The sequence below is a fragment of the Mesoplodon bidens genome, assembly GCF_964165515.1.
Source record: "Mesoplodon bidens genome assembly, chromosome: 2".
Classification (NCBI taxonomy): domain Eukaryota; kingdom Metazoa; phylum Chordata; class Mammalia; order Artiodactyla; family Ziphiidae; genus Mesoplodon; species Mesoplodon bidens.
In genome coordinates, this window is record NC_138177.1 from 156,235,788 (window position 1) to 156,248,323 (window position 12,536).

A 12,536-nucleotide genomic window follows, 5' to 3' on the forward strand; every position below is an offset into this window, starting at 1 on the left:
CCAGGCGGGGTGGGAAATCTCTCCCGAGAAGGGGGATCCCCGCGGCCGCTACTGTCCCTCTCAGGCTTAGCTGGCTTCCCCCCTGCTGGCAAAGGGCTTTTTCCTCCGAGCGGGGAAGGGAGGGGTTTGGGGGAGGTTCCGGACGGGAGCAGGGCGGGCCGACGGCGTTGGGTTCCCCGTCGGGTACAAATCGCCCCCCTCCCTTACCATCCCTCCCCAAACCCCGCCGAGCACCGGGTGCGGATCCCCAATCTGGGCCCAGACCCTCAGCCCCCTTCCCCCTCTTCCCGAGGATTAGCGGAGGCGGCCCGGGATCCGCTCGCGGACGCACGTTTTTTGCCAAAAAAGGCAAGGATGCAGCTGCACGCGCCGCGGGAACATCTGGATCCGATTCCCGGCATGAATGGGTCATGGCCCCGCCTCCCCGTGATTCAAGGGCGGGGGCGGGAATGAGCGAGGGGGGCTATCCCCCAAAATGGGGAGATGGGGCGGAGCGCTGCTCCCCTCTCCCGGCGTTCGACGCCCCTGCCCCTGGGCTCTCGGCGGCCTGCGGTCTGGGCTCCGCGGTCCAGACGGTCGGAGCCCGACTCGTGCGCACTGGCTGCGGCGCAGGCTGAGGCGCTCACGTACCGCCAGCGGCCTTCCCGGGTGGGGGCCCGCGCGCGGGGCGGGTGGACCCTTGGCGCCCTGTAGGGGAGGGGCCCTCCGGTCCGGCAGAACCGCGTGATTATATGTATCTCAAAAGAAATCCTCCCAGAAATCCTATGGGGCGGGCGTTTTTCCATTTCACGGAGGTGGAGACTCCAGTTGTTAGTTTCCCAAAGTCACATAGGTAGATCCACACTGCCTCCCCGGCCCAATTCGAATCCTAAACTTTCTGAAGCCGTGGTTGACATTTTCTACAAACCTTTACGAATGCCCACCATGTGTGCTTATAATTAATGATTGTATGTTGACTTTTTTTATTTTTTTTTGCGGTACGCTGGCCTCTCACTGTTGTGGCCTCTCCCGTTGCGGAGCACAGGCTCCGGACGCGCAGGCTCAGCGGCCATGGCTCACGGGCCCAGCCGCTCCGCGGCATGTGGGATCCTCCCGGACCGGGGCACGAACCCGCGTCCCCTGCATAGGCAGGCAGACTCTCAACCACTGCGCCACCAGGGAAGCCCTATGTTGACATTTTTTGTCTCTTTCTTCCACCAGCCTCTGAGGATTGGGCTCACGCCTGCCTTGCTCACCCCTCCACTCTCAGCTTCAGGCACTTACTACATGTTCAATAAATACCTGCTGAAGAAGAGTAGTCCAAGCATAGAAAACAGCTAGTGCAAAGGCCTGGAGGCCTGAAAAAACATATGGTGTGCTTTGGGGAAGCAGCAAGTAATTTCATTTGGAGGAAGTGCCAAGAGACTAAAACGTCAGGCAGCGGCCAGGTCATGAAACGCTGAATGCCAAGTCAAACAGACCTCACCCTGCGGGTAAAGCAGCCAGTGGAAATGTTTAAGCAGGGGTGTGAGATGATCACTCCGCTGCAGCGTGAATAATGGATTGGAGGGGTAAGACGAGCAGACTGACTAGGAGGCTAGTGCAGTGGTTCAGGTGAGACATAATGAGACAGGTGGCAGCAGGAATGGAAAAGACAGGACTTGGTGACCGGTTTGAACGAATGGGGAAGGAGAAGGTTTTCGGGGAAGGAAGGCATCAGGTGAATGGTGCTTAGGTGGTCCACCCACCAAAGAGGAAAGGGATGTGCAAGTACAACAATGTGTCACTGGTTTCAGGATAAACATTTTTCAGATTTAACATCTCAGAAGCCCAGACGCAGCGTCTAATCAAGTGTGACATAGTTTAGTTGACAATTTTTGTTCTTTCTTTCTTAGTCGACCGTAAAATAATGGTGGCGTTAACATTTAATAGCGTCTCATATTCGATGAAATACGGTAGATCCCAAACCTTTACCCACCACCCACCCTACCCTCCAAAAGATACACGCACGCGCTGTCTCCGCAATCCAGAAGAGAAATTTCTTACCTCTTTCCTAGAGGTGCAGGAAAAACTTCTGGGGAGGAGTTGTGTCCGGGGGTCCTCTCCCTAAGGTTGAGGTCTTGCTTAAATTTTTAGACATAAATATGACCCTCACAACACCCCATGAGCAGGCAGGACAAAAGTCATTATCTCTGTTATTTTTGAAACTTTAAAAAACAAAAAGCAATTCATGCTTATTGTAGAAAAATTGGAGAATTCCAAAAAGGGAAGGTAAATCACTAATAACTCCTTGTTATATTATAACCTCCTAGTTCCTTTTTGTTAAGCAGGCATGTGCATATATGTATTTTCATTTTTAGTTTTAAATGAAAAAGTTCTGGGCTTCCCTGGTGGCGCAGTGGTTGAGAGTCCGCCTGCCGATGCAGGGGACACGGGTTCGTGCCCCGGTCTGGGAAGATCCCACATGCCGCAGAGCGGCTAGGCCCGTGAGCCATGGCTGCTGAGCCTGCGCGTCCGGAGCCTGTGCTCTGCAGGGGGAGAGGCCACAACAGTGAGAGGCCCGCCTACCGCAAAAAAAAAAAAAATAAATAAATAAATAAAAAAAATAAATGAAAAAGTTCTTAAATTGAAAAAAGTAATACATGTATATGTTATGAAAAAATTTTCATGCTGTACTTTGGACATATACAAAGGAAAATGTCCCTACCATACCAGATCTTCCAGTCTGTCTCCTCATAAACAACAATGGTTTACTGTTACTTGGATATCCTTCCAGAAATAATCTCTTTGTGTATTTATTTTTATATACACCGTTGTGCCTCTAGCTTTTTTCACTCTGTGTGGCCATATTTCCATCTGAGTTCATACAGATTTTTTAAAGTTTTATAAAGGTATAAGTTACATACCATAAAATTCACCCAATTTGAGTGTACGGTTCAATTAACTTCAGCAAATTTAATAGATTTGTGCCACTATCACCACAATCCAATTTTAGGACATATCTATCACCTCCAAAAGATTTCTTGCGCGTCTTTTGCAGTTACTTCCGGTCTCACCTTCAGCAGCAGGCAACCGCTCAGCTACTTTCTGTCTCTATAGATTTGCCATCCCAACGTACATGTCGTTTTTTGTGTCTGGCTTCTTTCACTTAGCATGATGTTTTTATGGTTCATCCATACTGTAACATTCCTTTATTGCTGAATAACATTCCATCGTATGGATACACCACATTTGGTTTGTACATTTACCAGTTAATGGTTTTTGGGGGTTACGTCCTGTTTTTCTTGGTAATGAATAACGCTGCTATGAACGTCTGAACACACGGACATACGTTTTCATTTCTCCACCTAGAAGTGGGCATATAGACTTGCTTCATTTTTTTTTATAGCTGTATAGCATTTTACTGCTTGAATGTACCATATTTTATTTAACCAGTCCCCTGCTGATAGACAATTCGGTTGTTTCCATGTATCAAAAAAGAAAAAAGAGAGGGAGGGAGGGAAGGAGGGAAGAAGAAAAGAAAAGAAACCCGCTATCATCCCCATCTTACTGACAAGGACACCGATGTCCCGAGAAGGAAAAAACGATGTCACAGGTCACACTGAGAGCCGGAGACACAAGTTCCGGTTCCCCAGCTCCCATCCATGCTCTTCAACTACTCAGTCCAGGTCCCTACACGCCTGGTCACGCGGCCGAGGAAGCCCCGGGAAGCCAGGTCAGATTCCTTACTGCCAGGCTGGTGGATTTCTGTATGCCCCCTAGAGGCACCTGCAAATCGTTCGGCATCGCTCCACACACCCCCGGCCAGCAGGGGCACTGCAGCCGTCTCCATAGCACTGACTGGGTCTCCTGTGGTGCTCACTTTTCCTCGAGTCCCCGAAGAACTTCCGGCAGCCGCGGAACTTAGGTGTCACCGGACGCGCTTCTTAGGGACGCGGGCGCGCAAGGCAGAAGGAGTTGTTTCCGGCAGTGTCGGTGTTCTAGCTTGATTTGAGGCGGCGGCGGCGGCGGAGGGAAGATGGAGACAATTCTGGAGCAGCAGCGGCGCTATCACGAGGAGAAGGAACGGCTCATGGACGTCATGGCTAAAGAGATGCTCACTAAGAAGTCCACGGTGAGTGGGGCCTGGGCAGGGGCTACCCCTGAGGCTGGGCCCTATGCCCGGGTTCCATCTCCGAGAGTTTTCTTCGGTCCTCAGACCTGCCCCGCGCCCGCCCCTTCCCGGGGCTCCCTACCCGAGCTCCGGCCTAGCTAACCTTCCCCCGGGCCCAGCGCCCAGAGGCCTCTCTGCTTGGGCCGCTAAGACCTGAGCGGATAAGCTCCGCCCTTGGGCGGCCATCCCAACTCCAGAACTCCGACTAACGGTGTCTTGTGTCACTGTTTGCCTTTCTTCAGCTCCGGGACCAGATCAATTCTGACCACCGCACACGGGCCATGCAAGATGTGAGTGGCCCGCTGTCCACTTCTCTTTGGGTCGCGATGGGCTGGAAGAAGGGGGCGGGGGTGACCACCTGGAGCCCTGGACAGAGGTAACCAGGTTGGCCAGTCGAGGGTTTGTATGCCTGCCAAAGGGTGCTTAACCACCCTTGCTCGCTTCTGTGAATGGGGAACTCTTATTCATTCTTAATTACTTGGAAAGATGCCCCTTAGAGCATTCTGTATCCTATGGGTGTGCAATGAGTAGTTACCAGGAGTCAACCATTCGGGCTGAGAGGTACTCTCCCTTCTCCCCAAAAGAGAATGCTGTGTATTACTGTTTTCCTCCCAGAACACTGTATTGAAGCATTTGAAGTATTTTTTGCCTACCACACTGCATTTTCCTAGTAATAGTTCAATTTCTTACTTTTAGAAAAGTAATTAAAATCAAAATACTGATACGTTTTTACGTTAAAGCTAAGTGGTAGGTAAATGGAGGTTCGTTATACCATGCACTCTACTCTTGCATGTTTGAAATCTGTTTAGAAAAAAATAAAAGACCTAATCACAGAGTTTCTAATTTGGGGGGAGATAATTAATATTAAAAGCCCCTAATCCCTTACCTAAATTCCCAAATCCGAAATAATCTGAAAGCAAAAGGTTTTTTATTTGTTTGTTCTGGTAATTGTTTAGTGGCAAAAATCTGACTTGATCTGAACAGATGGGAGGCTTTTTATGGTCTTTATCACATTTAATAAGTAATGCATAAGTTTCACTGCAGAACTATTAACATGTGTTCCAGATTCCACTAGGGATATTGCATGCAGTACCTTCCTGAACTTAAAAATTCCAAATTCTGAAACAAATCTGGTCCCAAAAGTTTTGGAGAAGGGACTACGTACCCATACCATCCTGAGTTCGAATCCAAAAGAAACTGTGTGATGTTTTATTTAGTCTGTGCACTCCTCAGTCAAGCCTTTTGAAGTAGTGAAAATCATCTTGGACTGCCCTTTTATCTTTGAGTGTCTTAGGTGGGAACTGCTGTTTACCAAAGGGTGACAATGGCTCTCTTTTATGACTCTTCTAGGGAAAGTTAAATATATGAACTTTCTGCCACCCCTCAAATCACATTACTTAATCTTCAAAATGACCTGTTTTAAAAAGTAACTAAAAGCCAGTGCTGTCTGTTAAAGTTACCAGAAAGAACAGGAACTTTTAACACCATATCTCTTGAGGTTTCCCTGGGCTTTGACAAGAGAGCCTTTGTTGGTTCCTTGGGTCTAAGTTGTACAGATTGCTTCATCCTGATGGGTTTGTGTTTGCCTTTCAGAGGTATATGGAAGTCAGTGGGAACCTGAGGGATTTGTATGATGATAAGGATGGGTAAGTGACAGTCCCAGCCAATCCAGGAATTATTGCTTTTGAGGAGCCATGGTTAAAGGACTGAGTTTGTATTCCGTGTTCTCAGGATTTTTTTCTGAAATTGCAGGTTACGAAAGGAGGAGCTCAATGCCATTTCAGGACCCAATGAATTTGCTGAATTCTATAATAGACTCAAACAAATAAAGGAATTCCACCGGAAGCACCCAAATGAGGTATGACCTCAGAAAGTATTTTCTCCAAACCTGTCCAAAGAGAATACAAAGGAAAGGCGTAAGGAAAATGGAGATTGCCACTCAGGTGTCCCTTCAAAAAAGAACTCGCCAGTTAGCTGCAAGCAGCGAAGCTAGGTGACATCCTGCAACTCCAGTGCTTTCAGGATCTCCCTCAGCTTTAAGCTAAGGCCATTCTTTTCCTGGGCAGCCCCCAACCAGTGACTGAGCACAGTGGAGGTACCATGGCCTGGTTACTTCTGCCCATTGTGAGACTCTTCTAGTGAGTAATCTTTGCTCCAGAGTTCCTCATTGGGTTGGTCAAGATTTTGTCCTATCTTCATCATGGTCTGGGCTCTCCCTGCCCAATCCTCCTCTCTCCTTTTTATCTTTAATGGATAATACCCACCCGATAAACCACTTGCGCTCCTAACTCTGTCTTAAAATCTGCTACCTAGAGGATCCAACTAACACAAAAAGGCTTTACTCGCTTCCAGTGATCATTACACCTTCATGATTCAGTCCAGAGGCCTACTCTTTCATGAAAATTCCTTCCTAGTCTACTTTACTCCCCCAATTAATCTTTCCTATCTTTATGATTCTGTCATATTTTATGACAATGAATGTCTGCCCCACTATATTGTAAAATGATAAGGAGCAGGGATTACATCTCAGTTATTGAAGAATCCATTAAGCATCTTACACAGCTGACCAAGGGAATTCTGGGGGAAGGGGGAGCGAGGCATGGCTGTAGGAGAAGTGGAGAGAGATAGGTCAGTGATTACTCTGAGCTTTCATGACTGTGTAACTAAAAAGTTGTTCCCTTGATAGAAATAACGAGGAAAGAGGCAACCCGTTTGTAGTGGAAATGAATTTTTATGTATGTAGATTTTCAGGTGACATTATATCTAGGTAGAAGTGTCCCATGAGCAGTTGAAATTAGGTGACTGGGGCTTGAGAATTACCACATGTACTTGATGGTTGAAGCCATGGATCATAGAGTTCTGGGAGGGAGAGACAGTGTGAAGGGAGACTGTCAGCTTCTGTGTGCCTTGGGGCACACTCTTAATAAGGTACTTAACTGAAAAAGAGCCTGGGAAGCCATCCATCACAGGTCAAATGGCAGCTCCAGGTAATGTCTTACTGAAGCTTAGCCAATGAGTTTCACAAAGGAAGTCACTGGTATCAGCTGTTGTTTATGTCTGTTTGTTTATTTCTTTTTTTACTGCATAGGTCTTTTTTTTTAATTTATTTATTTTTGGCTGTGTTGGGTCTTTGCTGTGCGTGGGGTCTCTCTAGCTGCGGTGAGCGGGGGCTACTCCTCGTTGCGGTGTGCCGACCTCTCATTGGGGTGGCCTCTTGCTGCGGAGCACGGGCTCTAGGCGCACGGGCCTCAGTAGTTGCGGCACGTGGGCTCGAGACAGTAGTTGTGGTGCACGGGCTTAGCTGCTCCGCGGCATGTGGGATCTTCCCAGACCAGGGCTCGAACCCGTGTCCCCTGCATTGGCGGGCGGATTCTTAACCACTGCACCACCAGGGAAGCCCCTCAGGTGTTGTTGATTGGTAACTGCCAGGGTCGCTACTCTGTTGAAGAAGTGGGAGTGGAAAGCTGGTCACAGAGGCACAAGTAGATAATGAGGATACAGTAATGTGGAGTGTTTAGCATGCACTTGAAAGACTGGCAGAAAAAAAGAGAGGAGAAGCAGGAGGATCACAAGGAAAATAGGGAAGGCATACATACTTCAAGGAGCAGATGGAAAAATGAAGAGACTGAAAATGCCAGACAGGAGGGGCTATTTATTGAAGTTAAGTGGAGGTACATGAATGTACTCTCACACACCTACCTATGTCTCCTCATCCTCTTTGGAAGGTAGAGTATTAAGTCTTTTGGTAACCAAGAGAGAAGGCACAAGTACCATTCTGGTGTGTTAACCTTATCCCAGCCCAGATAGAAAGGTGATGAGGAATAAATGGTTAAATAAATTATTGGAAGAATGCCTAAGATATACTAAGGGAAAAAAAAATAAGTCTAATTATGTGAGAAACAAAATAATAATCTTGCACTTGCCTGTATGTCCTTACACAAATATATATATTTAAATACATAGAGCAGTGGTTTCCAAATTTTGCTGTGCATTTGAATCTGGGAGCGTTTAAAAAGTACTGATACCTCCCCACCACTTCTGATTAAATTGGTATCAAGTGTGTTAGTATTTTTTAGCACTCTCCCAGGTGATTCTAATGTGCAGCAGAGTTTGGGAATGGCTGACATTTAAAAGTCTGTTGGGTTTCCCTGGTGCCTCAGTGGTTAAGAACCACCTGCCAATGCAGGGGACACGGGTTCGAGCCCTGGTCCGGGGAGATCCCACATGCTGTGGAGCAACTAAGCCCCTGTGCCACAACTACTGAGTCTGTGCTCTAGAGCCCATGAACCACAACTGCTGAAGCCTGTGAGCCACAACTACTGAAGCCCGTGCGCCTAGAGCCTGTGCTCTGCAACAAGAGAAGCCACTGCAGTGAGAAGCCCGCATACCACAGCAGAGTAGCCCCCGCTCTCAGCAGCTAGAGAAAACCCACATGCAGCAGCGAAGACCCAATGCAGCCAAAAATTAAATAAATGAATAAATAAATAAATTTATAAAAATAAATAAATAATAAAAAAGTTCTGTTGACAGTGGTTAGCTATTCCCAGGAGAATTATTAAAGGGGAACCTTGATTTTCTTTTTTAATATTTATTAATTTGGTTGCACCAGGTGTCTTAGTTGCGGCATGCATGTGGGATCTAGTTCCCTGACCGGGGATTGAACCCAGACCCCCTGCATTGGGAGCTCGGAGTCTTATCCACTGTGCCACCAGGGAAGTCCAAGGGAACCTTGATTTTTTTTTATATATCTATATATATCTATATATATATCTATATATATATATATATATATATAAATTGTTTTATTTATTTTATTTTTGGCTGCGTTGGGTCTTCGTTGCTGCACGTGGGCTTTTCTCTGGTTGCGGCGAGCGGGGGCTACTCTTCGTTGTGGTGTGCAGGCTTCTCATTGTGGTGGCTTCTCTTGTTGGGAGCATGGGCTCTAGGCACGCAGGCTTCAGTAAGTTGTGGCGCACGGGCTCAGTAGTTGTGACAAACGGGCTCTAGAGTGCAGGCTCAGTAGTTGTGACGCACAGGCTTAGTTGTTCCACAGCATGTGGGATCTTCCCGGACCAGTGCTTGAACCCATGTCTCTTGCATTGGCAGGCGGATTCCTAACCACTGTGCCACCAGGGAAGCCCTGTACCTTGATTTTTTTTCATTTTGTCTTTTTGTGTTATTTGAGTTTTTGTGAGCATGTGTTATTTTAGCAATTTTTAGTTAAACAATGCAGAAAGGAAAAGGAAAAAGCAAGGTAATTAGAAAACAGAAGAAAGCTCCTCATGAAAAATCAAGGCCAAATAAAGTGTTAGAAATCCAACTTTCTGTATAGTCCATTCTGTGATACGGCAACTTCTATGTTGAAATATCCACTTGAGCTTTTCTCTTTTTCCCATCAGATCTGTGTGCCAATGTCAGTGGAATTTGAGGAGCTCCTGAAGGCTCGAGAGAATCCAAGCGAAGAGGCACAAAGTAAGTAGCGTTTAATGTTTCTATCCAGCACTAGCAGAAGTACAGGTTAATGACCAGAGCTCAGATTTTCCCTCAGAGCCCTGGAAAATGGCCCCAGAGAAATTTATAGCCAGGTTCTCTTACTGATTTCCTCTTTGCTAGACTAGAGGAAAGTCTGGACTAGATTGTCATACTGAATCGGCCTTGGACAGAGTAGTCATTTTGTGCTAGCCCAGCTCAGATTCACTCGCCTAGAAAAGCGAGGTCTGTTCACTTTGTGACTAGAGGGAGGATATTTGGGTGAAGGGCTGCATTATGAAACAATGCAGTCCACTTGAAGAGCCAAGTCCAAGAAACTGGTCTTTAGTATCTGAATCTTGATATCTGATTCCTTCAGACTTAGTGGAGTTCACAGATGAAGAGGGATATGGTCGTTACCTTGATCTCCATGACTGTTACCTCAAATACATTAACCTGAAGGCCTCTGAGGTAAGACCCAGGAGAGGGGAGAGTGGTTCTGATTCTAGGGGTGAGTCAGGACACTGGGCTGGGGCTACTAGACCTGAAACAATTAGAGTGTCTTCCTTGTGTTCTGGAACTCTTATGTAAATATTAAAGAGGTGATGTGCTTTCTTGGAATGAAACACTTTTCAAAGTGAAAGTTGGGTTTCTACAGTCAATACAATAAGCATATTTTACTTACCAATAAATTTTATTTTATTACTACGACAAGCTTATTTTGCTTTTGTAAAAATAAAAAATTTTTTTAAACTCACAAATACACATCAAGCTTCTGTGTTAGGCATACAGAGTAGTAGGTACATGAAAGATACAAAAACATAATCTCTGCCAGGAGGGCTATTTAATATCTTTTAAAAGATATTAGAAAATAACTTACCATAAGAGCTGAGGTTTAATGTGACAGTCTCAGGGTCACAAGGAAATACATGATGAAATTTCTCTTGGGGTTGTGAGGACATGTCTCAAAAGTTGTGACTAAACTTTAAGCTCCATGAGTACAGTCCTCTATCTGTCTTGTTCTCATCTGTATCCATGTACTTGGTCCAAAGATATTCAGTAAGTGATTAAATGAGTGAACAAATGGCACCTTCTGGGACCTTATTTTAGGATGTAGTGGGTGTCAGTCTTTAAACTAGTGCCCTGTATATATTGGGTAGGCCAAAAAGTTCATTTGGTTTTAAGTAAATATAAAAGACATTTTTCATTTTCACGAAGAACTTTATTGAAAAACATATTCGCTAACTGAATGAACTTTTTGGCCAACCCAATAGTAATGTTCAACAGATGTTTCTTTTAACTTATGGTTTATTGACTTGATCTTTATTTCATGGAGTTAATTGTGTATCTGATATTCTGCTCAGTCCAGTGGAATTAACACTCAGTGCAGGAATTAAATGTTGGGGCAGGGGAAAGACTAAAGTGAGCTGGGCCTTGTTACTTTGTTAGGCAACACTCAATTTTGATCTCATTTATTGGAGATTATATTGCAACTTGGTGCAGACACCTAACTGAATCTCTTGTCATTTCTTTTCTCTTTCCAGAAGCTGGATTATATCACTTACCTGTCAATCTTCGACCAGTTGTTTGACATTCCTAAAGAAAGGAAGAATGCAGAGTATAAGAGGTAGCCATTACTAGTTTCTAGGCCTCTACTGGATTTAACTAGAAGATTGTTTAATGAGAAGGTTTGAAGGCAGTTTTGAATTTCGTTGCCTGAAAGGCATATATGAATGACTTCCAGGTTTATTATTGGAGGATAGGAATTTTGAATGACATGGTTTCAAAACCATAATACTCTGGCTCTGGAAGAATGTGTGTCTATGGGCACATCCACAATCTTGGACCCATACTGTTCTTCATGTTGTCTCATTGTAGAAGGAAGTCTCCTATCCAGGTGGCTCTGTGTCTTTGGAGTTGAATGGGAAAAAATTAGACTTTCTCAGATTGTGATGGAAGTTAAGTGCCTGGGTCTGATGTATAGATTTAAGTTTTGTTTGTGTTGTTATGCCCCTGGTTAGTAATCTGTACTCTACCTTCCTCTCTTTTTCTCATTTTCTTTTTACCTAAAATCTTTTATATGTGAGTTAAGACTTTAGTATTTGGAATTGTATCATGAGGATGAAAGAAGATAGGAAAGGTCAGAATCAAGATGACATATTAGGAGAGGGATTTCCCTTGTGGCGCAGTGGTTAAGACTCCGTGCTCTCAAAGCAGGGGGCCCGGGTTCGATCCCTGATCCGGGAAGTAGATCCCACACGCATGCCGCAACTAAGGACCTGGCGAGCCACAACTAAGGAGACTGCCTGCCTCAACTAAGACCTGACACAACCAAATAAATAAATGTTTTTTTTTTAAAAAAGATGACATATTAGGAGAAAGCCAATTGTAAGCTTTTTTTTTTTTTTTTTTTTTTTTTTTTGTGCGGTACGCGGGCCTCTCACTGTTGTGGCCTCTCCCGTTGCGGAGCACAGGTTCCGGATGCGCAGGCTCAGCGACCATGGCTCACGGGCCTAGCCGCTCCGCGGCATGTGGGATCTTCGCAGACCAGGGCACGAACCTGTGTCCCCTGCATCGGCAGGCGGACTCCCAACCACTGCGCCACCAGGGAAGCCCCTCATTTTTTAAAGTAGTATTATTACTTGAAGAAACTAGTTTCACTGGAATTATAAGTATGTCTTACAGGGCATGACAGTATATCAAAAATAGAAACCTTGCTGTCTCTGTGTTATTTACTCCTCTGTAGATATCTGGAGATGCTGCTTGAGTACCTTCAGGATTACACAGATAGAGTGAAACCTCTCCAAGATCAGAATGAACTTTTTGGGAAAATTCAGAATGAGTTTGAGAAGAAGTGGGAGAATGGCACTTTTCCTGGATGGCCGGTGAGCTTCAGTGGGAGTGTGGGTGAAGGACATGCCAGGGATGTAAACTA

At 45.6% G+C, this 12,536-nt stretch overlaps 1 protein-coding gene across 1 annotated transcript in view; it reads left to right on the forward strand.

Annotated features, from left to right (window-relative positions):
* The first annotated feature begins 3,886 nt into the window (after nt 1-3,886).
* Nucleotides 3,887-12,536, forward strand: part of SF3A3 (splicing factor 3a subunit 3) — a 28,539-nt gene continuing 19,889 nt past the window's right edge. Inside the window, exons 1-8 of the mRNA XM_081217233.1 lie at nt 3,887-4,093; nt 4,375-4,422; nt 5,726-5,778; nt 5,885-5,990; nt 9,532-9,604; nt 9,981-10,072; nt 11,146-11,228; nt 12,348-12,486. Coding sequence (XP_081073359.1) covers nt 3,998-4,093; nt 4,375-4,422; nt 5,726-5,778; nt 5,885-5,990; nt 9,532-9,604; nt 9,981-10,072; nt 11,146-11,228; nt 12,348-12,486 — 690 coding nt within the window. The 5' untranslated portion in view covers nt 3,887-3,997. The remainder of the gene's footprint in view (nt 4,094-4,374; nt 4,423-5,725; nt 5,779-5,884; nt 5,991-9,531; nt 9,605-9,980; nt 10,073-11,145; nt 11,229-12,347; nt 12,487-12,536) is intronic.